Source organism: Podarcis tiliguerta (genome assembly GCF_965153285.1).
Source record: "Podarcis tiliguerta genome assembly, chromosome: 5".
NCBI classification, from domain to species: Eukaryota; Metazoa; Chordata; class Lepidosauria; order Squamata; family Lacertidae; genus Podarcis; species Podarcis tiliguerta.
The window spans coordinates 34130656-34157006 of record NC_139538.1 but is presented as its reverse complement, the minus strand read 5'-3'; the positions used below and the strand labels follow the sequence as shown (position 1 = coordinate 34157006).

Below are 26351 nucleotides of genomic sequence, written 5' to 3'. Positions count from 1 at the left end.
AGCATCTCCATTTGTATATAGTGTATAGTACAGTAGCTGTTAGTGAATAAAAGAAGATATTCTTCAGCGCTGTTGTCCGAGTGATTTATGCTCTGCTGTACTCTGCTGCACAACGACTGTTTTCTTGGTGAAGTGGTTTGCGGTGCTCACATTTCTGAGTTGTGAGTCCATGGCACTTGGACCTGTTCCGCAGAGGAAGGTGGTCTCTGGAAGTGCCATCCAGCTCGCCTAGCCCAGTCGGGGCTGAGGTGGACGAGTCCAGTTGGTGACACTGGCTCAAGGGCGATGCTGACAGGACCCTGGCAGAGACACATGCCCGACTGGCATGTTTCTTGCCTCCTGGTCGATCAGGAGCTTCATAAGCTTTCTTCAGCCCGAACATCATAGCGACCGATGCCAACCGACACTGGCACACTTAGGTATCTGCGGAGTTTGCGCATCATGCGTGACAGACCTCAGTGACTCAGCATTTTGGCTAATCTACTTTATTTACATATATCACACACGGAGCACTGCAACATGGCTTTCTTTCTCTCTAGCATCAGACAGCAAAGAGAGAAAGACAAAGGACAATAGTCCCACTTCACGGAACACAGTAACACAAACATCCTGTCTCCGTCACTTCCCACTCTGTGGAGTCAAAACACATATCGTCATGTGAAAGATAATCCCATGAATGTAATCATGGAGTAGGAATTCTAACACACAGTTCCCTATGCCTCAGAGCCCGCCGTGTTCATGGAGACAGCCCTCTGGCTCTGGTCCTGCTGCTCTGGTTCCTGTGCACTGAACCCCATCCCCTCATCATCCTACATCACCCTGTGAGGACTTCCTACACCAATCTCTCCTTCCCCATCCCCAGCTTGCCCCAGTGTGACTCAATCCCAGCTACACCCCTCGCCGGGATCAACTTCTTCCCATTGTCCTGCCAGTTCATGACACTTTTCAGCAGGGCTGGCTCAGGAGGGAGAGGGCTGGATCTTAAGCCCATTCAAGATGGTCACATCACCTGGGAACCCAGAATAAATTAAGCCAGCCAAAGGGTGGTGTAACTCAAACTCTGTTTTAAAGAATCATTTCCCCTCTGCCAGGCTGATGTCTATTCAGCTAGCAGTAGCCTCACTCTTAAATGATCTTTGGATCTGGGGTACTTCATGCTGGGATCATTTAAATGCTAGCTTCCCATACTTAGTATTGCTTCCTTAATGTCTCACCCAAGAGGAATAGTTTTAGCTTTTTCTTTATAGCTTTCTACTACGCTTCAGTACAATGCACCTGAGTGTTCAGAAGTATAAGGGGGAAGGGAGGAACAGATGGGGCTCAATCTTTTGTGGTGCCTCCATAGCTGCTGTTTTTTGAAGGCTATGGTGGAAGGAAGATTTGGTTACAATTGGAAGGAGGAAAGAGGCTGCATGGCTATCTGTCAGGGATTCTGTAGGTTTGAATCCTGCATCAACAAGGCTTAGATTAGATGATGCTGGGATCTCTTACAACTCTACAGTTCTATGAAGATGTGAAGCTTGGGGATCTCATCTTTTCTCCAATAGGTCAAGCCTTTCCCAATGGTGTCATCTGTGACTCACCCAAGCCCTGGCCATCCTAGACAAAATGTCCCAGTCTCACTGTCTGCTTGACATGTACCACTTTCAAGACATGCCATCTTTCCCAGGGAACAGCAACAACAACCTGGCACTACTCTTGAAATTTTCATATCCCTTTGTTACTGTAAGTACTCATCACTCAAGAGAATTTATTCCCATAGATAATCGAGATCCTCAAGTTGATCCCCATTACACTTAAAATGAAAGATGTATATAAACTGGTATGCCTGTCCCAGTACAATAATTATTTCCAAGCCTCAAAAGAGACATCTCTTTTGAAGGTTTGCAATAATCTGAATGCTTCTTGTTTTTTCATTTACTGTATGCACCTGACTCATATTGTTACCTGGCTCACGTCCAGGAGCTGAAAGAGAAGCAGAGGTGCCAAAGCACCAAAGAAGTGCTTGTTCTCACATGATAGCTATCATAATTTTGTAGATTCAAAAGAGAGAAAGCAATCAGATGCACACACCCCAAAGGTGCTTGCTTGTTTTCCTAGAGTCATGGGAATTTACAAGTCCATTAATCACAGCTGAAGGCAGAAAAGAACTACAGGCTTCCCTCATTCTGCCATGGCTCACTTTCATTTGCCTGATTATAAGATTTCCCCCTCAATCTCTTTTATGACTTTCATTTTGTCTTTACTCACAAGGACTCTAATTATAAGCAGACTTTAGCACCCCCCACCCACCCATTCATATATAGTTGTGGTGATAGTTTCAACGATTTTAGTGAAAACTATCAATTTCATGTTTCGAAGTGTGTGTGTTGTGTGTGTGTGCGCCTGTAAATCATGGGAGACCTGCTCTCTGCCTTGCAGACGTTTTCCCACCTGGCCTGGGAGGGCGGAGCCCTGGCTTGACTCCAGCTACAAAAGCTGAGGTTGCGGAACCAACTTGGGGGTAGGGTATTTCAGCTTTTTCATTGGGTGGGTGTTGTTTTTGTTGGTTATTTGTGTCTTTGTTTTAGGTTTTGTTGTCACTTATATGCAAATTGTTCAGTTTGGTTGTGTATTCTTTAATACTTTAGTGTTTACAACTACTTTTCTTATGTTGTAGTTATGTATTTTTTCATGTTTTCTGGTGTGCTCTGGTCCATGGGGTCATGAAGAGTAGGACACGACCAAATGACTAAACAACAACAACAACAACAACAACAACAACAACAACAACAAAGCTGTCTTGAGCATGGTTTGAACAGTGGAAAGGCAGCATACAAATAAAGTTATGCATGTATGTTTAGGTATAGCAGCTTCTGCAGTTTCTATATCTAATAAGTATGCACGGTTAAACTTTATGGCATGAGTAACAAGGATAATCACATTTCTAGATAGTTTTAGATGTGCAGTTGTATATGGATGCCATCTGTACATGATTGCTGTCATGTACACTGAAAAGCTTTGGACGCAGAGGCAAGTGGTGTCCCCCCAACCATGCCAGCCCTTCCAAGCCACAGCCCTTGCCCGTGATCTGAACACAGATTCTTCCTTTGCTCTATGTCCACTTCCTGCCACCTCCCCTATGTGAATGAAAGCAGACGGTGCCTTTTCACAAGTGTTCCGCCTGCTTCCAAAGCCCACCTAACGCTAGTAAGAAAGCATACCTAATATTTAAATTTACAGATGCCAGTAATCATATTTGCCCCTCCAAACGCTTTAGGGACAAACCCAAAGAATGAGAGAGGTGAAAAGGTAGGAAGCCAGTTCTAGCTAAGTGTTTGTTTTTAAAAACATTATAATGTGTGCACACGGTCAGAGCTGTGATTGCTGAATAAGGCATTAACTTCTGAAAAGAAAGGTTAAACCAATTCTCAAGGCAAAAAGTAGAGCAGAAAGCCAGAGGTGCAATCAACCCTTGAATATTATTTAAGTATGTACCACATTTGTATCCCGGTCTTTCTTCAAGGAGCTCAGGGCTATGCATCAATTTATTTTGTTCTCATTATATTGTTATACAGCACCATAAGAACATAAGAGTGCTGCTGGATCCAAGCAAAGCACCGTTTACACAGTGGCTAACCAGCTGCTTTTGGGAAACTCGCAAGCAGGACGTGAGTGCAATAGCATCTGCCTGCTCATGAACCCCTGTGACTGATATTCAAGGCATACTGCTCCTTGTAGCACAGAGATAATCACAACTAGCAGCCATGGAAAGCCTGGCCCACCATGAATGGGTCTAATCTCAAGTTGAAACCAACCAAGTTAGTGGCCATCACTAATCTTGTGGCAGCAAATTCTATTGTTTGAGTTGTGTGAAAGCAGTGCTTCATTTTGGCAGTCCTGAATCTCCCAACCAGCTGAACTGGATAGCCACCATCGGTGTACGTGAGGCACAAAGGCAGGATGAACCAACCAACCCTTGCCCTTTAGAGGAAGGGAAGAAGTGAGACTATGAAGATAAAGGGAATAAACCATATGGGCCATGGATAAAAGGTGGGTTTTGAGGAGGGACTTGAAGGAAGGGGAGAGGTGGCAATACATACATATTCACGGGGGCAGTTCCCCAATTAGGAGGCAGCAGAACGGTTAGAGTCATTTAAGGAAGCAGGATATCATTGGTCAGGTGAGGGGAATGGGGGAGTCACAGGTGGAGACAGAACAAGAATCAAAATATAGGGCACAGCACCACCATGAGACTGATTAGGCTGGAGACAGACTGGCTAAGCTACCCCTGTTCCCCGATTTTCAGTCAGGACAAAATTAAAGTCAGATATCCTCCAAAATGTTTGCTGTGGCAGCTTCTTTTTCCCCCCAAGTCATGGGGTGGGTGGGGAAATAAAAGCACACATCCTTCTAAAGTAGTTTACAGTTTGTAGGATGACTAAGTGGACAAGTACCCCTTCTGATCTGATTGGCACTGGTCTGTTATACAGTGGTACCTCGGGTTAAGAACTTAATTCATTCTGGAGGTCCGTTCTTAACCTGAAACTGTTCTTAACCTGAAGCACCACTTTAGCTAATGGGGCCTCCCACTGCTGCCGCTGAGCGATTTCTGTTCTCATCCTGAAGCAAAGTTCTTAACCCGAGGTACTATTTCTGGGTTAGTGGAGTCTGTAACCTGAAGTGTCTGTAACCTGAAGCGTCTGTAACCCAAGGTACCACTGTAGTAGCCATAGTCATGGGAAGACGCACCTAATAAATGCTACAGCAGGACAAGAACAGCATAGAATAGAATCAAAGCTTTATCTGTGTCAGTGTACAGGCATCACAGTTCCTCCATAAATCCCCCAAACATTTAAAGAATTCCAATTATAAACAAGCTGAGAGCTTCTTTGCTCTTATTGATCCTCAATGGAGTCCTCATTTACCCCTTAAAAGTGGTGCACACTAGCAAGACTACCCCCTTCATCTGCAGCAGCTTTCTCCAACCTGGTCCCATCTAGATGTTTTGTACTATAAGAGCCTCAGCTGGCATTGGTTAGTGACGATTGTATTTATAGTCCCAAACACCAGAAGATGTGGAAGACTGCACTACACCAATGGCCAACAACTTTCAGAAGGATGTGGGTTCTCCATCTCCATTGCTAAAACCCACTTACCCCCTGATTCTTTGAAAGTAGCAAACTAGAGTGTAGGTGTATTTTCCCTGGAGACATAAGTGGAGAAATAATATCATCATATCACCCTAGTGATGTTTGACTGGTGCTAATGAGAATATATGCAGGATATATGCAGAACATTTACCATCTGGGAATGCCTAACAGATTCTTGCACGTCACCCACAGGAAGAAGGCAAAGGAATGGTATTTCATGCTGTATTGAATCAGGGTGGCTGGATTCTGCAATTCCTTCAGCCCCGCCCCCCAACAATTTCTGCATGGCAACCTAATGACAGATATGAAGATATCAAAGAGAGAGACTAAAAATTAGGAGGTGAAATACAAATGAAGTTGAGCCCAACTCTGAAAACAGCTTTTGCAAATTTAATTTGGGTAATAAAAATCAATCTGATGTAACCTACAGTATCAGGGAGTATAACAGGTTGTGGCATAAAATCTTAACATGTTTAATTTTTCTGCTTGTGGCCTTCTTTAATTCTGGGGCTTTCTAGTACTGTAATATTAATAGAGACTATGCACAGTTGTTAGCTGTGCTAATGTTTTTAAACTGTTCCTGAAAGAACAACAGTCTTATGAGGTTGATAGAGGGGGCTCTAATGGGATAAAATGCCTTTCATATATGAGGAATGATTAATTCTGAATGATCACATCCAAATAGACAATATGCAATAGACAGATGTCAACTCTGTGATTCAACCCTCAATTATACAATTTTACAGTTTATAATTTAATGATGTGTTCGGTAATAAAGTGAATAGTGCAAGATTAAATTAATGTTGAATGTGACATCTGATATAAATGACACTCCTGAGCTCTTAATTTATACTCACCAGAAACCCTGAATATCTGTAATTTGTAGCACAGCAAGGCTTATGGCATCATCTTCTAGAAACAGGGGATGGTTCACAACTTCAGGGCTGGCAGATGGGCACATTCCATTAGTGCACCGTGTCTCCTTTCCCAGAAATTGATTCTTGGAGTGTTTCATATAAAGATGAAGCTACCATAAATCTTAATGTTTCGCACAATACATCTGATACAAATTCTGGCAGAGTCAAAATAAATAGCCCATCGGTAAAGAGAATTGGCCTTGACTGTGTTGGGCACAAAGTAGTCTGGTTATGCCTAGTAAGAAAATAAAAAATGAACCCAAGTTTGGTTTCATGGCATTGTTGTCCTGAAAGCAAACCTCTGCCAACATACCAGGGCACAGAAGGGTTTATATAAAGCCAGAGAGAGAGAGAGAGGGAGAAATACAGATATGCCAAGTTGATTCTGATATGCTTTGGATTATTTAACGTCCACCTCACTTTCCCTTCCAAGAGACATTGTTCCCAGGTGGACTCGTCTCAGCCAGACAGCCTACTGGGCCAAAGCTGATTAACTTCAGAAGTATAACTGCATCACTTATCTTCACTCAATTCTCTGGACCAATTTACAAGGTAAGAAACCCTGAGCTATTAAATTTTGGTATTTACTTTGGTTTGGTATTTACAGCTCTATTACGATAGCAGATATTAAAGGAGGATACACTGTGAGCCCTTTAGTTCATTATGTGAAATTTACAACACCATATATTAATCAGTTTTATGGCTGGCTGATGAATTGCCTGGTGTTGATGCCTTCATTCACACCCACAGTTTTCAGGCTAATATTTAATGCATCATAGAGGGGATCAGCCTTGGTACCACTAAAATCTACAGTCCCAGGCTATCTGCAGTATTCTAGCTATATTTCTTGGACTCCTTCACTCTTTGATAAATTTACTATTCATGGAGCCCTAAAAGTATGGCGTTGGGTGGCTTTTCTTATTCTTCAAAGTTGCACTAGAGATTTCACATAAATGTTTTTGATCACTTCTCTTAGTTTAAAGCATACCCTCTGTTTTAAAGGAATATATACATTCACTATTTAGTAGCCATAGTTTATTTATAAATTTTCAGTAAATGGATCCATTATAGTTCCTGAATGTTGTTGTTATCTACTGCCCTATACCTGGGGGCCTGTTTGGTAGGTTTTCAGTTTACTACACAATGGACAATTATTGTCAAATCCAAATACAGAAAAAAACCCCTTATAACTCCTAACAGATGTATTCTAACCAAAAATCAAGCCATATGAGAAGTAAACTATTTCACATTTCAAAACAAGCCATGAAAAGGGTTTTACAATAAAACACCAGTTACAACTATTTTATTATGCTATGCAAGTTTTAAAAATGAAATTGAAATTAATATTTCATTGATCAAAATCCATTCATATTAGCATTCTTAGATGTTTGTGGAGTATTCTATTGCTTCAAAAATTACTGGTTCAGTAGAAGGAAGACTTTTTAAAGTGTTCTCTTTTGTTAAGATTCAGTCCTCAGCACCATGGACAGAGATGCAGGTTTCATGTTTTCAAAGCCTTCTTGAGGTACACTCAGAAGAAACTTTTAAAACTGCAGTCAGAAGTTCAGACCACCATTTATACTCAGAAATTCAGACCACCAAGTCAAAGATTTGGCAACCACCCATCCTGCAACCACACAAAACAAGTAAGATCCTCTTCCGCTCTTCTAAGCCACTTCAGACTATAAATTGGCATCATTCTCTAGAACAGTGTGTGTGTGTGCCTCACCCCCATGTGATCTCCATATGTAAAATCACACATATGTACACTTCAGTCACAAAGCCAACACCTGCCCCCCACAAGAATCACCCATACTGGATATTTCATATATAAGCCACCTTTGGATGTGCCATTTCATTCTGCTCCATGGAGAAGATGAAGCGGATAATCTTTTATTATTCCAATTTATTATTCCCCTCTCTAAAATTTGACAATTTCCTCCTGTTCCTCCAAATAACAACAGAAAATGACCCTCATCTCCATGCTTTGTGAATGGGGCTGTGCACGGGATACTTTCAATTTGGCTTTTGTGATGATTGCTTTTAAGCACTCTCCATGCATCCTGCTAGCCCTGACCTTGCTTGCTTAACATTTGACCTTGCTGCTTTCACTTTGCTGCTCCTAAGTCCTCGACCCTTCCATGTCTTTTGCTTGGGAAAGCAGGGCTGGGAGGAGGCAGGGTTTGCTAGCAGCAGAAGCAGGGTTTGTAGGAACACCATAAGGCATCAAGCCTTGAAGGGATCTGGACCCTAATCTAATTGGGACCATGCTTTTTGAACAAGGTTGAACTTCAACCATCATTTACTCCAACCTCTTGCACCATCACTGCAAAAACATAGCAAGCAGCTTTATACTGAGTTGGTCCATCTAGCTCAGTACTGTCTACACTGCCAGTCAGTGACATTCCAGGTTTTTGGGAAGAAGTCTTTCCCAGCCGCACCTGGAGATGCCAAGGATTGAATCTGGGCCCTTCTGCAGGCAAGCAGATGCTCTACCATTGAGCCAATGAAGCTATGGTAGGATTGTGCTGGGAGGGCTTAGTGGGGTTGAGAGCAGCAAATGGTAACTGTACACAGAAAAGCTAAAGTGGTCCATATCCCAAACTGATGAAGCAACATTTCCCCTCTTATTGTTTTCTCGATATTCAGGTGGACTATAAATTTGGAAGGCAGAAGACAGGACTGTTTTATCTGAATTCACATGCATTCAATAAACTGTGCAAATCTGCTAGTCTATGAGCTGCTCAAATGATACCAAAAGCACATGTGACACAACTTGATAAGCATCTTAACGTGGTGTCCGCGGAAGGTGATATTTTGCAATAATAAAGAGATTCGGTCCCCTGTTTGTAATTGCCATGCCTTCAAAAAGAGGCTCAAGCCCCACAGAGGAGCAAACTACATGTTTAGGACTTCATCCATGAACAATTCCACCATCAAGGCCAAATTCTGCCACTTACCATTTATCATTCACTTTGATTAGGTTATCTTTCTCAAATGTCACATCAAATACAGCGTTACTGCAGTGAAGCACAAATCATGCTTTTCTATATTATCCAATTATTACCTTGCTTGTCTGCCAGATCACTCCCATAAATATGCCTTTTTGACAAATTCCACTGAGGAACATTTCACATATAAAAGACCAAACAAATTAGGGTAACAGAATACCAAAATGACATTGAATACACTCTTATAGCAGAATGCTTCAGATTCATGGAAATGTCTTGGCAATATTAAATTGTTATAAAACAAAAGGCCAACGATACTTCTGGATACGCAGGATCCATCAGCCTCCGCCTCCATCAACTGTGCACAACAGAGTATTTTGCGTCCCCCACAGTCTTTATCATCCAGGAGGACAGGAGAAGGACAGGACTCGAGGCAGGTTAAATAAACTGTTATGTGACCCGCATGGCATACCTCGCCTATTCCTGCTAAGCATGGTGCATACTAATCTGATTTAACTGATTTTTATAGAAGATGGTGTTTATTTATAAAAGTATTTATACACTGCCCTCCCACAAAACATCAGGTGCGCGCATATATATAAAGAAGGCTGATCGCCGAAGAATTGACGCTTTTGAATTATGGTGCTGGAGGAGACTCTTGAGAGTCCCATGGACTGCAAGAAGATCAAACGTATCCATTCTTAAGGAAATCAGCCCTGAGTGCTCACAGGAAGGACAGATCGTTAAGTTGAGGCTCCAATACTTTGGCCACCTCATGAGAAGAGAAGACTCACTGGAAAAGACCCTGATGTTGGGAAAGATGGAGGGCACAAGGAGAAGGGGACAACAGAGGACGAGATGGTTAGACAGTGTTCTCGAAGCTACAAACATGAATCTGACCAAACTGCGGGTAGCAGTGGAAGACAGGAGTGCCTGGCGTGCTCTGGTCCATGGGTCACGAAGAGTCGGACACGACTGAACGACTAAACAACAACAACAACAACAATATGCATACACACACACACACACAGTGGTACCTTGGGTTACATACGCTTCAGGTTACAGACTCCACTAACCCAGAAATATTACCTCAGGTTAAGAACTTTGCTTCAGGATGAGAACAGAAATCGTGCTCCAGCGGCGTGGTGGCAGCAGTAGGCCCCATTAGCTAAAGTGGTGCTTCAGGTTAAGAACAGACCTCCGGAACGAATTAAGTATGTAAGCAGAGGTACCACTGTATATGCATGCAGATCATTAAAATGGTCAGATGCTCAAGGTAAATTTTAAACGGCTGCATAGGCATGTTGCCATAAAAAATATATATATTTTAGTGCCCCATGAAAGTTATGAGTGATGATCCTTGCAAAATCTCTGCTACAAGAGTGTTCCACAGCATAGCACTGGCAACACTGAATGCCCAACCTCTGACTGAGAACAGCCTCTGTTGCTTTTAAAAATCCAATTTGTTTCCAGGTCTAATTCAAGGTGCTCAACATTAGTGTTTATAGCCCCAGACAACTTGGCCCATCCCTGCCAGGTAGGATTGGTATGGAGTCCCTTTTTCTGTCTTCTCTTTTTTTTTTTTACATGATGGCGTATGTGCTGCAAGGTGAACTGATGATCAAGGCTGCAAGGTCCAGAATTAGTCTAAGGAAATGGAGATGGTGAGCGACTGCAGCCTGGCCAGCATTTCACAGCACACCCACCATTGAGTGAGAAGAAAAGGTGAGTGCTGATGTCGTTGCGACTGGCATCTGTCCTCCTGGGCCCTGGCATTTGCCTGACCATGATGGATGTAAATGCTGGACCAGTTCACAACTTATTTCAATAATGCACATTTTCAATCTTTCATCGGGGACATCAGCTAGAGCCATTTCTATGTAATGAAATCCTATTTTAACCTTGGCTAAAATTGGGGAGGGTGGCAGCAGAAAGTAAACAAGACTTTGAAAAGCAAGCATAGCTACTTTAAGATGCAGTTTTGGGTATCACGGGAAAAATTTCAAGCAAGAGCAAACTATATCACCAGCCATGCCCACAGCAGGTGTTGATGCTACCAGGAAAGTCATAACACCTGCATGTTAATTTGGGGGCCTGGATGAGCTCCTGCAGTGTTCTGTAACCTGGCAGATGAAGCTGATGTATGTGACTTCAGGATTCCCAGGGTAAAATACACCTGCATTTTCCAGGAGCACTTTCAGTTGTGGACAGTGTAGGCTGTGGCCTCAAGAGTTGCTTTCGCTGCTGCAATTGACATAGCAGCTTCTCCACCTCCATATTTCAGACCACATGTCTCTGGACATCTCACTTGCCCTACACACGGCTTCCTTGTTATTAACCATTATGTGCTCCTTTGCACTAGATACAGATATCAAAGTACTTTTGCTTGAAAAATAAGCTAATTGTAGATTGAATATGTTGTTGCAGTTAGTATGCAGAAATATATGCTTTTAAAATACTTTTGTCTCAATTCTGGATTAGCAACGAGCTGAAACGGGGAGCGTTCTCCACGAGCACTTTCAGCAACAGCTAAAAAATGGCCCTCCTTTCTTCAGGAATGTGGAAAGGGGCAAAAGTGTGTGTGCTCATTCGGAGTGAGGGCAATGCTCTGTAAGCAGCATTGATCTCACTCTCAGTCGGCTGTTCTTCCCCTGACTGGCATTTTCACGCAGCCAGATCTGATTGGCTATCATCTTATATTGGCTGAGATCATTCTAGGAAGGAGAGGAAGCCCCCAAATAAAAGACACTGTTTGCGGAGAAGGGAAGCTGGGTGAAAACAGTCAAGAAGGTACATTTAGTAGTGTAAACATTTAGAGCAGCCTTTCTCTACCTGTGGGTCCCCAGATGTTGTTGAACTACAACTCCCATCACCCCTAGCTAGCAAGGCCAGAGCTCAGGGATGATGGGAGTTGTAGTCCAACAACATCTGGGGACCCACAGGTTGAGAACTGCTGATTTAAAGGAACTCCAGAACTAAAACAGGTCAATATTTAAGATCTGAAATGCTGCTTCTGCCTGACCTACTTAGGATGCATTCAAAGGGTTAGAGTAACCAAGATATCCACCCTCTGTTTTCCTTAAAGATGAGCCGTCCTTTCTTAAGGAAGTATGCAAAGCTCATCCTTGACTGACTCTCTCTCTCTCTCTCTCTTCATGGTCAGGTTTTTCAAACATAATCTAAAGATGAAGTAAGGAGCTTTGATGGAAGGAATCTGATCAATTATTCCTCTGATGCCTGCTCTTCTGACCTTTTTTCTCTCCTTTAGAGACTGTGCTATAAAAGCCAGGGAGCTTGTCTGACCTTTCTTTGCACTTACATCATAGTCATTCCCCCCTAAAAAGAATACATGATTTATTACATGCATATAAATGGCATCTCACTGCTTCACAGCTTCCAGTATCTTTGTACAATGCAATTACAGTTAGCATAATTCTTCAAGAATAGCTGAATGAACAAAGTATGATGACCAATTTTATTTGAAACAGTCACAAAAGCGATAGGGCTGCATATAGCTAAATATTTGGCTATCCTGACATGGTCCACAAAAATCATCTGGCTAACACAGGAGGGCCATATTTCCAAAAGCTGAACCACTGGGCATGAAAGTGAGCAACTACAGAGGCTTGTATATAGTTCTGTTTGATAGGTCGTGCCCACTGCCTGATTGGATGGTAAGGACCATGGTTTGGTAAGGACCTATTACATCCCTGCTATGTCAGGCTTTTGCCCAGACAATGGTTCTGTGCTTTGTTGTCAACCTGTTTGAAGTCTTGGACTGTATCAGCTTTATGCAACCTGGTGCCCTGCAGATGTTTTGAACTTCAGCTCCCACCATTCTTGCCCAGTGGCCATGCTGGGTGGGGCTGATGGGAGTTGGAGTCCAAAAACATTTGAACAGCCACAGGTTCTCCAGCCCTGGGCAATATAGAATGACCTTCATGACCTTCAGCTTTATTTCTGCACCTTATGTAGGGCTTTTGTTCTTGGCCCCAGCACGCATTGGCGGAGCGTGTATAAGCACCCTGCCCCATTTATTTTGCCCCAACCCCATTATGCACTCTAAAAGGATCTGCGTATTGGTGATCACACATCAATTGGACGTATCTAAAATGCTCACTGCCTGTATATGTGTGTGTGTGTGTGTGTGTGTGTGTGTGTGTGGAGAGAGAGAGAGAGAGAGAGAGAGAGAGAGAGACTTCTAATGGAAAACAATAGCACTCTTTTTCCAATTTGGCCCATGTTGTTACTATGACTCAATATATGATTCTGATTTATTAAGATTAATTTTCCCTAATGAAAACAAAACAAAACATATATAACGGCCCATCTGGGTAAATAATTCTTGAAAGTGCTTGGAAGAGAAATGGTACCTGCATATCCAGAGACACAGCACATGAATCATAACCAGGCCTTTTAGGGTTATATATGTGCCAGCACGAAAAAATAAGAGACGTACAATTTACATAGTGATTCAGAACTTTTGTTTCAGAATGTTACATTCGTGTTTAATTATTTTACATGATCTATGTCTTTGGCAAAAACCCTCCTGCTGTTTTTAACGCTGAAGCACATTAGTAATCCTTAGTTTAATTATATCTGAAGTTGCTATATTTTCCTACAAACCAAACGGAACATCTGTAATTCTCAGGTACATAAAATTCCACTGACTGCTCTAGAAGGTGTAGACATTAAATACATTTTAGACCAGCTGTTAAATTTAGAATCTAAAGAGCTTTTAGATAATGCGTCCATGGAAAAGAAACATGCATGTGTGACTATAGATTCGTTTCCCTGTTGATGACAAATCTGTCTGGTATTGCAAAATATTATAAGATGTACCGGTACATCTTTATCCAGAATTTCCCAAGTGGTTAGGTGACCCTTTGTGGGATGTTGCAGTTTGGCAGGGAGCAAGCCAAGAAATAATAAATGAACTGAGAGTGGCAGCTTTACCACACCTGATGGTTGGACCAAGCTTGTCATAGCTCTTCCATTTACCCAACATGCCCCTGGGGCAGAAACTAACTCCAATGGGGCAGAAACAAAGGGAGGCACACCAGTTTTGTTTGAAAAGGAAAAAGCAAGTGCAAACACTGCTCCACCCTCCCTTCTGTCTTGTTCCTGTGTAACAGGTCTTGGGGCATTCTGGAGTCTCTGCCCTAGATTGTTTCCTCCATGGGGATCTACCAGTAGGGTTGCTCAGCCTCGCTCCAATTCATGTACATTTTAGACGGTCCCAGTGAGCCAATTGATGGATCTTCATCCATGGGAATAAAAATCTCAGCTACATAACAGCCCTGATTTCTTTATCGTTTTTATGATGCACAATATATATGTGCAGATTCAGAGAGATGTGATTCATTTTGTAATAACGCTTCTAAAGACACGTCATATACTTGCATACAAATCAAATGACTTCATTCCTGTACTGGCAATAATCCCCCTGGTTACAATTAGTGCTAAAATGTTCATGGGGAACCTTCCTAGAAGGCAGACACACAAATTATTTCCCATTTCATAGTAATTAACATAGAGATTGAAGACGAGATGACTTTAAACTACATAGCTTCAATTCTCTAAGAAATAGTGGGGGCTTATTGTAAAAGGACAATATGATAAATTATAGGTGTGGGGCCATATTGTAGAAGGGGCAGGTCTTTAGGGTCTGTGATCTCCAGGGGATGGATGAACCAGAAAAGCAAAGTGTAGCTACTCATGATTTATTGAGCTTTCTATATAAATGCAGGATCAGACTCCTAACTCCACCTGCTCTTTCCTGGCAGCACAACCACCATTTCCCAGTTGGTACATCCCTACAGCCCTCTTCCCCAAGGCTTCAGAGGTTGAGGAGTAAAAGATCCAGGTCTTATGATACCCTGGGGCCACTCCCAATGGCCAGGTCCTCCCAAATCCTAGTCCAAGAGAGTTGGGAAAACCAGATAGGTACTTCTTAGGAGTCCCTCTGCCTCCCAACAGATAGGGGGAGAAGGTACTGTAGAAGTGCCAAGAGGTGTTCTCTGCTCCTCTATCTCCAGGAAGCCACTTTCCACACCTCTCATGTTTATGCTTCTGAACCCTTCATTAGGTCTTGGGCTGGTGATAGCAGCTGCTCCCTGCCTTGCTTCTTCCTGTACTGACTGAGCAGCAGAAGTCTTGGCTCCTGGATAGATGAACTGGGGCCACCTTGAAAGTCACAGCAAAAGCTGTTCTACTCAAGACAGTGCCCAGCAAATCCTCACAACAGTCAGATTATCCAGATAAACACATCTAGTTGTACAGAATAAAGCTTTAGTTTTAGCTTCTTGCTACCAACTGATGATGTGTATACAACTAGTTTTGTTTTTGTTTTTGATAGACTTTCTCATTGTCTTTAAGGAGCAGTATTTTGAACTGAAGTACAACAGGAAAACTTCCTATGCCAGGGAGGGAAGACCTGCGACCTTCGGTGTGTTCTTAGACTCCAGCTCTTATCATCTCTGACTGCTGTTCTTCCTATCTTAGGCTGACGGGAGGGGGACTCCAACAACATCTGGACACTCACAGGTTCCTATCCCTGACTTTGGACTTATCTTCACACTAGGGATGAAATGATCAGTCTATTTCTGCTGTGTTGATTTCACACGTTCATTTGTAACACATGTCACTCTATCCTACTGCCACACTAATCTGCCTTTAAGAAAATCTGCATGAAAATTCATATTCAAATAGGCATTTTAATGCATTTTCTCACAAATAGGATCTATAAATTAATTTTCTAACAAAAAAAGTACAGTGAAGTAAACATTTCTCAATATATTGTGAAACAATGCATTTTCGCCTTTTTTTTGTTTAGTTGAGAACAGCACTGTAATATGTAGAAAATTGCAAAATCTGAATAATATTGACATTTTGGCCCACACATTAGTTTGAGAGGGAGGGATCGGGTGACTTCACATTGGAATATGCCACGTTCAAATTCCTCAAGCATCCTTCCTCCACATGCAAGTTCTCCCATATTCTAAACCTTAGTAAAACCTCAGGCTGCCTTGCTAGGGAATGCAATGGTGGTCTAGGAACACATGACTATCTTAGAGGGCACGACTGAAAGTGAGAGTGGCTGTGTTATTTATTCTAAATTAAAATAAACTGGCTCAGAATATGCATACACAGCTTGGCGTGATTTCTCCAGTATAGTTTATACATCATTCTTAAGGAACCAAAATATAATAAAACGAGATGCGGGGAAACCCAAATATAAGCTTGGTCTCTGAAGATTTTTTAAATGAGTCACTTCAGTTTGAAGCAGCACATGATCATAACAAGAACCAAAGTGATCTCAGGACTGATGGCACTGAAGCCTGCAGGGCATGTTAGCAGAGAGACTGCCTACAGATCTAATTAAAATGCACCCAGGAATAAAGTAAGAGGAGGAATCTTTTTTGCCTAATTGGTAAGAGAGGAACTTACTCTGCTAAACTGCTGATGTAATTGGAAATGCCACATACTGGTTTAGCTGGACACAGTGATCAATCAGACATTATTCTTTGCAGTGGCCGTGGAAATGGCTGTGTCACTTGTGGGGGTTAACGAAAGCGCAATCCTGAATGCAAACTTCTTCAAGTCATGAAACAAAGGCAACTGCTTTGCGCGTGGCAAAGCACACTTCTGACAGGGACTGGCATAAACATGACTTATTTACTTTGCACTGCTTTCATATAGCCTTGTTTTAGTGGTCTGTAATTGCCCGTGCCCTGCAGAAGTAATTGTTCCTCAAGGGCTCCTCCACTGTTCTTGGAGAAGTCATAGTTGAAGGTGATGAGGTGATTTAGAAATGAAAACCTCTGGTCAAATTAAAAACTTAAATATAGGGTCCCCAACTATGCCATCTTACTGTAAATAAAAAAAACAGGTTCAATTTCATGGGCTGTTCTAGAGAAAGAGAGCAGGAGGTATGGGTGATTCCTGAATTCAGTGCCTAGAGGTAACAATGGGCTGGATGAAGGCCAATAAAATGCAGCTTAATCCAGACAAGACAGAAGTGCTTCAACTTTAGGAGAGCAGCCAATCTATTTTGAATAGGGTTTCCTTGAAGAAAGGTTCAGAGCCTAGGAGCACTCCAGGATCCAAATAGCAGCTAAGGACCTACTTGAATACATAGTAATTCTATCAGCCAATAAATAGCATTGCAACTTTGCTTTCATAATACGAATGTTGATAACAACAAAAAATGTATAGTGCTTTCACGTGTTCCAAGTGCTTCACATGGATTTTCTAATTATAGCCCTGTAAAGTTAAGGGACGCGGGTGGCGCTGTGGGTTAAACCACACAGCAACGGGGTGAGCTCCTGTTGCTCGGTCCCTGCTCCTGCCAACCTAGCAGTTCGAAAGCACGTCAAAGTGCAAGTAGGTACATAGGTACTGCTCCAGCAGGAAGGTAAACGGTGTTTCCGTGTGTTGCTCTGGTTCGCCAGAAGCAGCTTAGTCATGCTGGCCACGTGACCTGGAAGCTGTACGCCGGCTCCCTCGGCCAATAAAGCGAGATGAGGGCCGCAACCCCAGAGTCGGCCACGACTGGACCTAATGGTCAGGGGTCCCTTTACCTTTAAAGTTAAGTCAGTATTATCTCTCATTTTGCAGATGGGGGTGGGGACTGAGGCAGAGAGACAGAGAAAGCAGCTCACTTTAATCCAGCTAGCGAGTTCACGGCAGAAGTGAGATTTGAACCACAGACTTCAGGGTTTGTACTTGAATAGCTTAGCCTGCTATGCTACACCAATGCCACATTCAACCATTAACCACAAGAGAGGGGAATATATTGTTCTTCCAAAACTGTTGAACTATCTTCAAAAACTGGGGGTATATGCCAGTATATGTCAAGTTTTTAATGGGGCTTCCTTGCCAGGTAAATGTGTATAAGGGTTGCAGCCATAATCATCTTCTGAGTGTGAGCTTTTTATTCATAAATTAATCCAACCTTAGATAAACACCCTAAGAAAACGGCAACACATGTTTGATGTTATGCTGAAAGCGTTAAAGAGAAATTTAACAACTTCTTTGATGCTTTGATCTCTGAAGAAATCTCACTAAAATTATGATCAAAGTAATTTATATTACTTAACAACAAATCATCTTAAGGCAATAATAAGCATTCTGTTTAATCCACGCAGTCAATTACCCACTACAAATCTCCATCTGTTGGGGGGTAGGACTTCACTTAAGGATCATTTTCTCTTAAAGGTCAACAGAAAGTCACAGAAAGAATCTCTCCTGCAAGGAGGTAACAAGTATTGGCGGCCATGATATATTGCACAGGATGTCATGTCATTTGTGGAATTTTTGTTTTGCGAAGAGAAGGTGCAGTTCTTAGTATACTAGTTCTGAAGAGACGAAATCCAAAGAGTCACACAAGGGTCACTCAATGGCTTGGACCCAATGGAATGTCTGACGTTTTCCCACTTGTACGACAGGTCCCTATGTCATACTACAAGTAATCTTGGAAACTCCACTCATTATTTTTTTTAAAAAAAGGTTTACTGTGCGGCGTGAGGTGGTTGTTGGTGCTTTGCCCACACTCCCCTGGCCATACAAAATTAATCATGTTGTTCTTTGTCATCACGAAGAACTCCTAGATGACCCTGTCTTACATCTCACAACTGGAAGAAAAAGTAGCTAATTTGAGCCATGGTTTTGCATGATATACACTATTCCTTTCCACACTAATCAGCGCAATCAATATTACAGCCAGTAGCAGTTGTCAAAAGTTATACCTATTCTCTAATGGTGAATGATTAGGGAGGAGATGCTACTCTGTCATTACAAACTCTGCAGATGCCATTATCCACGTTTCCTCAAATTGGACAAGAAAATATGCTTACATTAAATGAAAATCGATTGCTGTTAAATGTGGTAGGTAGCTCTGGCTAATTTGGATTGACACCATCTATGCAACTTGCAAGGCAGTGGATTGAAGGAATAGTATTATGTATCCATAATATATTCAGCACTGACTAGCTGAAGTTCTGTGTAGACAGCCATGCATAACCCACAGAGCTCACGTGAATCACTTAAGCAGGCGCCCATTCATCATGTTTTTGGCATACCTACTGGCAGACCATCTTTTTCTTCCGGATTGGGAAAATTAAGAATCACTTTCAGCAAAACTTTACTGGCTACTTGTAGTGCCACAGGTTCCAATGTGGCCTCATTGTAGTTCATGCAAGGTATTTCAGGTGTTGGTTTTTTTAGGGCAATGAGCCTTTATAAACTTAGTGCATTTTTATAGAAACCTACTCAGAATATAGAGAGTGATAAATGCAAAACTACTGGAATTATGGGTCATAAGCAACTGTGGGAATTTGTCATGGCTGGATGCAGCCTTGCCTGGTCAGCTGACATACACCAGGACATATTTAATTCTTTGCAGAATCCTGGTTCGTCAATATGTACAAGCTTCATATAATTACTGCAAATTTGTGTTTCAATTCCATATTTCCTTTTAGGTTGAATGTGAAACTTGAGTACTTACCTGATTAAATTGTTGCAGTTTAGCAATTAAGTTGCTGACATGTGGGTCCATTCCTCTGACTTTCAATTCTGGGTTATTAATTTGTGCCTTCATCCCATTGGTAACCACTCTGCTTGTATAACTGCAATAGAAAAGGAAAGGAAGGGTTAACATTCAGGTAAATGTCCTTTACTTTTTAGATTCAGTAAACGCTGCTAAATACATATAACTCCAGGAGAGTCATGACTAATATCCTGATTTTGTGTGTATGTGAAATACAGACTTAAGAAGGTGCAGCACAGTTTCTGTAATCAGGTATGCAGCACCCTGAACCTGCATTTATCTAAAGAACCCTCCCCTGCAAAACAAAACACAAAAACACCAACAACCCAGAGTATACAGTAGGATAATGCTTTTATTACAACTAATAAGAGCGAGCAAGCTTTTTAGTCCTTCAGAATCCTGTCAGACTGAAGATTTCTGAAGAACCTGAAAATTTGCCCACCATTTTGCTACCTTTTGATTGATCCTAATAAAGCTACTGCCCTACTTTTTTATTTGGATTTTTTAATATAGAACTGAATACTGGAATACTCAGTATAGGCAAAAGGAGGTACTTCTTCACCTAATGCATTGTTAAACTTGCACTGCAACTTGGATGGCTTTGAACGTAGGCTAAAGAAGTTCATTGAGACTAAAGCTATCAATGGTTACTGGTCATGATGGCTGTGTACAACCTCCAGTAATGTCAAAAACAAAGCAGAAATTTGCATGATTATTTACATATTATTGACCAAAAAACCAGCAATAGTAATTACTGCTCATATGCACTTGTGTGAGTTTCATTCTTGACATGAAAATTGTGGCGATTTCGACTCCTATTTCCATTTATCACATCCCTAGTTAGAAGACAATTTGCAGACTCATATATATATATATAGAGAGAGAGAGAGAGAAAATTCAAATCATCCGTAAACCCTCAGCTCAGAAATTCTCTTATTGATGCACACTATAAATTGCTTTGATTGTTAATTATATTCTTCCATTAAATGAGCTCATTTGATAAGATTCATCAGGTGGTTGTGATCCTGTTCGCCACATGCAGTGACCAACTCTTTTGCTAATTATGACCAAATACCTGAGACAGGTATTGTGTGTCCTTAACTTCTGTGACACCAGGGAGAGAAAAATGGTAAGAAATACAAAAGGAAATAATGAGCCAATTAACAAGATATACATTTCAGCTTGTTTGGTGAACAAATGGTTGAAAGTGTGGCCTGCGCACAGTCAGCCTTGCCCGTATCCCCAGAAACATAGCAGCCATTAATTCATCACATAACAGAGCACACCAAAAATGCTTGGCATGCCGGCTCCCTTTAATTCATGGAGAATAAATAGGTTTTAATCCAGGGAGGGCTGCAAATCATAATATTTGTTGGGCATTGATCATCATAACTCATCATTTTCTAGCACACATTGGAGAGCAGGCTTCTGTGAAGTTTAACAGCGCAACCTGCTCAAAAATAAATCTGACTTGGGCTCCTAAAGAATTGCAGTCTAAATAAAATAACTGCCTGGCTCTTTGGAATTACCTTGGCTGCAATCCTGATTGTCCTGGGCACAGAACGCAGGGTGCAGAGTAATTTTATTAAAAGCCAGTATAGCTCACCCTTCTCTCACCATATACCTTGGCACCTGAACACGAGTGGCTCTCCACAAACCCCAGATGTTCATTTCAAGGAAAGTTCCTCCACCTTGCACTTGATTTATTTATTTATCACACTTAAATCCCACCTTTCTTCCATATATCCCAAGGAGGTGCACATGGGATTCTCAAGTCTGCTTAGTTTCAATGAGGACCATAGGCCTTCAGGACATAGCCCAGGTACCGCACCTCCTTCTCAAGGTCCCAACACTCAGGCTACTCTCAGTGGAAGAAGCACAAAGTCATATTAAGGTATTAAGGAGGAGCTGCTTGCCGAATGTGAGCCACAGAGGCCTTCTTCTTGAAGTGACTGCTTGGGCCATAACTGAGCATACACTGAAAAAAGCTGAGGCTAAGTGCTCAGGTGGAGCAGAAAAAGAAGAAGAAGAGTTTGGATTTGATATCCCACTTTATCACTACCCAAAGGAGCCTCAAAGCAGCTAACATTCTCCTTTCCCTTCCTCCCCCACAACAAACACTCTGTGAAGTGAGTGGGGCTGAGAGACTTCCAAGTGTGACTAGTCCAAGGTCACCCAGCAGCTGCATGTGGAGGAGCAGGGACACGAACCCAGTTCACCAGATTACGAATCTACTCCTCTTAACCACTACACCATGCTGGCACCAAGAGCAGCAAGAGAGGACTGTACAGATCCTTAATGCAGGGACAGGGAACTCTCTTTTTTTCCTATTTAAGGCTACATTTCCTCAGGGGTAATCTGTTGGGGGCCGGGTAGATCCAGAAACAAACATGGGTGGGGCCAGAGCCAAAGGTAGGTGGAGCTGACAGCATCACACCAGCCCATCTCCCTCTGCTGGTGCCTTCCTCCCCCTCCATCCATTCTGCCCCACTTGTCCACCGCCATTAATACATGTCAGTCATGATTGCTTGCAGGGGGCATTTCCCCCTCCTTCCATTGCTCCACCCATTTCCATCCCTTGGACACTACTTCTCTCTGCCACCCCACAGTTCACAGCAAGGCTTTCCCCTGGGATGAAGAAGAAGAGTTTGGATTTGATATCCCGCCTTTCACTCCCTTTAAGGAGTCTCAAAGCGGCTAACATTCTCCTTTCCCTTCCTCCCCCACAACAAACACTCTGTGAGGTGAGTGGGGCTGAGAAACTTCAGAGAAGTGTGACTACTAGCCCAAGGTCACACAGCAGCTGCATGTGGAGGAGCGGGGAAGCAAACCCAGTTCACCAGAGTACGAGTCCACTGCTCTTAACCACTACACCATACTGTAGCAGCCACATCTCTGTCTCTCCTCAGAGAGAGAACAAGAGTGGAGAACAAGAGTGGACATTGAGTATCCAGAGGGCAGCATGAGGAAGCCACAGGTTCCCCAAGGCTGCCTTAACGAGCCAACCTGCATCATGTGCACAGAACCACCAGGGCTGCAGTCATGGTGTGCAGCGCTGGGTTGTGACCATGCCCATGCCCATGCCTAAGAACATGTGACTGAAACAGCATTCTTTCCCTGCGTACCCCTTCCCCTCCTTTCTCGCCCTTTTGTTTCCCCTGTGTCTAACTGTAGATTGTATATGGGCATTTCCTTAAAACTGCTGCAATGCAAACAAGTCCTTTTTTTATCACCCCTTGCAAATGTTCTCACAATATTTAATGGGTTAAGTAATCTATCTGAGCATCATATTCATAAAACAGAATCACAGGCGTTTTCTTTTTATCTTTTTAAGCACAACTAAATAAGAGGCAATGTCCTTAAGTGCCTATTGAAGAGGATTCGCTAATTTTCCAAATCAATGAACCTGTGAGGGATTTTCAGTATTCGACGGTACAAATCTCACCCTAATTTAATTATGTAACATTTGCTAGATCAGCACCACCTTTTGCAAAATACTTAGGTTATGCCATATTGAATGTCTTCATATAAATTACTTGTGGTTGGCTGAGCCAAAATCTGAAAGGAAGAAAGTAAAATCGAGTGCTTTTTCTTTGTTTTGTAGGGGTCATTCCTAGCGTTTGTTATTCCTGCTTGGTGTTAAAGTAAAGAATTCAGTTGCTTTTTGTGCTTTAAAAAGGAGAGTGGGAGAAGCAGTTGGCTAAGGTGAAATATTAGAGAACCTAAGGGGGAGTTTGTCGTGACAAACCTAGACAGCATCTTAAAAAGCAGAGACATCACCTTGCCAACAAAGGTCTGTATACTTAAAGCTATGGTTTTCCCAGTAGTGATGTATGGAAGTGAGAGCTGGACCATAAAGAAGGCTGATCGCCAAAGAATTGATGCTTTTGAATTATGGTGCTGGAGGAGACTATTGAGAGTCCCATGGACTGCAAGAAGATCAAACGTATCCATTCTTAAGGAAATCAGCTCTGAGTGCTCACTGGAAGGACAGATCGTGAAGCTGAGGCTCCAATACTTTGGCCACCTCATGAGAAGAGAAGACTCCCTGGAAAAGACCCTGATGTTGGGAAAGATGGTAGGCACAAGGAGAAGGGGACGACAGAGGACAAGATGGTTGGACAGTGTTCTCGAAGCTACCAGCATGAGTTTGACCAAACTGCGGGAGGCAGTGGAAGACAGGAGTGCCTGGCGTGCTCTGGTCCATGGGGTCACGAAGAGTCGGACACGACTAAACGACTAAACAACAACAAAGGGGGAGTTTATTTGTCAGACACTTGTACTTTGAGGAGATGAACTACAATTTAGCAATGTAAAAGGGAAGAGTCATTCTCAGACAATTAATTTAGCATACTGATACCGCAATGATTAAAGTTGGTTATCAAAACTATTTCATAATACGCATTCCAGGGAGGGTTGCACTCTTTGTTTCTCTCTGACACACACACCCCTTAAAAAATCTGATTGCCACTGTTCCTTCCATTATCACTGTAATTATTTATGATGCCTAATATGCATGCACAGGTTGGTGAATTTGATAAGTTGGTTCCTTCAATCATCTGTGATCATCTGTTCATAATTGTTCACAATATACAAGATTTTTAAACATAGTTTTAGGAAAGGGTAAGCTTTGTACAGCTGAAGGGAAAGTGGAAACACAGGGCAAATCCTGTGTACAGAAGTGGGTGTATGGTCTCTAAGGTCTCTAGATAATATTTTAGAGACTAAGACCTAAGCCACATTTCTAATGGCTGCCATATTTAATTGTTAATTCAAACATAATTCTATTGTGTTTTATGTTCACTTAGTACGGTATGTGAATCTGGTCTGGGACCGTAATAAATTTCATTCATATACAGCAGAGCAAAATCCTAACTTTGTCTTCTCAGAAGTAAATTCTGTTGAATTCAGTGGGGCTTATTCCCAGGTAATTGGGATTAGAGTTGTAGCCCAAGAGACTTGCTATTAGCCCCAGTTCCCTACCACATGAAATACATGTGTAAAAGAGCTTCCAGTCACTGCCCTTCAAGTAGGCTATTATATCAACCCTTACTCCACAAATAGCCTGACTACTTACTTCCAAGAAATGAATTTTAAGATTTGCATCACAAAAGCTTTTGATTAGTTTTATTAAGTCTCTTGATTAATTGCCTCAGTGCCATTTCTTTAAAAAGCAACAACTAAGCCTACGAACAGAGCAATTTGAGGCATAGCTATATTTCAACATGAACTCCAAGTATGTGGTTTTGTTTGAATTAGGATCATCTAGAGCAGGGGGCAGCAAACCTTTTCAGCAGGGGGCCAGTCCCCTGTCCCTCAGACCTTGTGGGGGGCTGGACTATATTTTGAAAAAAAAGGAAAAAGAATGAATTCCTATGCCCCACAAATAACCCAGAGATGCATTTTAAATAAAGGCACACATTCTACTCATGTAAAAACACCAGGCAGGCTCCACAAATAACCGAGATGCATTTTAAATAAGAGGACACATTCTACTCATGTAAAAACACACTGATTCCCGGGCTGTCCATGAGCCGGATTTAGAAGGCGATTGGGCTGGATCTGGCCCCCAGGCCTTAGTTTGCCTACCCATGATCTTGAAAACAGCATAATTTCTTTCAAGCTGCCTGCTCTTTCAAAAGGTACTGAAAAAGACTACCCATCCTTTTCCCTACACATATGCAGATTCACCTACTTAAATCTCCTTTTTGTGTGTGGAGGCACCGCTATTGACTGGAAAGGGAGAGACTGCTCTGGAATCAGTAATTTGAAAACCGCTATCCTGCGATATGTATAATTAGGGATCTAAGATAACAGCACTGAAGTATGCATAGGAAAAGGCTGAAGTGAAGCAGTGCAGTATCAAAAAACAAGTATAAAATGGTGGCTTTATATATACATATAAAATATTGAGCAAAACTCAAAGAAGCGACACAACTAATTTTCAGAGAAATATATGACAAAGGGGAAAGGGAAGGCAAAAAACACACACACCTTTAAAACCACATATTTGGCATCACAGCTGACAGAAATATTCCAATATTTGAGTGTACGCAATTCAAATGTGGAACTGACTTCAGAGTTTTAACAATAAAATTTAATTGCAATATTCTAAATGCTCACCCAACACATACAGCCAAACATGCTATAAAGTTTCTCGAAGCTACTGAAAAGGGTATCATTGTGTGGTGCTTAAATTCTGCTTAGCTTTATAACACATAAATGTCTGCATCTGATGAAGTAACTGTCAAAGCATTTGCTGGTTTGTTTGTTTTTTAAGACGTTAAGGTGTTCTGTTGGTTTTTTCTGCATTCGATGTTCTGTTGATTTTTCTGCAATTGACCAGCCTGGCTTCCCCTCTAGATGAAAATATTTGAGCAATTAAGCATGGAATGCTCAGGCAGAGAGATACTAGTGGGGCAGATTTTATAGCTCTTATGAGAAAATGAAGATCCCATTACAGCAGGTTGATAGGACAAGCATAAAGGATGTTCAAGGGTTTCATTTGGTCCACATTTTAAACCTAACTAGCTTGATTCACACTTTCTGGACTAATATGTAGTCCAGACAGTTATCGTTTGGTTTAGGGCATCTTTGAATCTGGGATACAGTTTTCGGCTTTTTTTTAAAAAAGAACCAAAATATGCATAAGAATGTATACACAAATGCATATTTTAGGATAAAATGCATAGAAAAAGGCACTGTTTTTACAGTAAAAGGCATACTAAAACTCCATAAATTTAAATACAGTTTAAAAATAATACAGTGGTACCTCGGGTTAAGAACTTAATTCGTTCTGGAG

General features: G+C 41.9%; 1 protein-coding gene across 2 annotated transcripts in view; it reads right to left on the bottom strand.

Moving 5' to 3' along the window:
• The window catches only part of LOC310678611 (glypican-5-like), a 390679-nt gene that overhangs the window by 152849 nt on the left and 211479 nt on the right, over positions 1-26351 (bottom strand). For both annotated transcript variants that reach the window (XM_083442762.1, XM_083442763.1), the window contains one exon: positions 19508-19628. In XM_083442762.1, coding sequence (XP_083298888.1) covers positions 19508-19628 — 121 coding nt within the window. The remainder of the gene's footprint in view (positions 1-19507; positions 19629-26351) is intronic.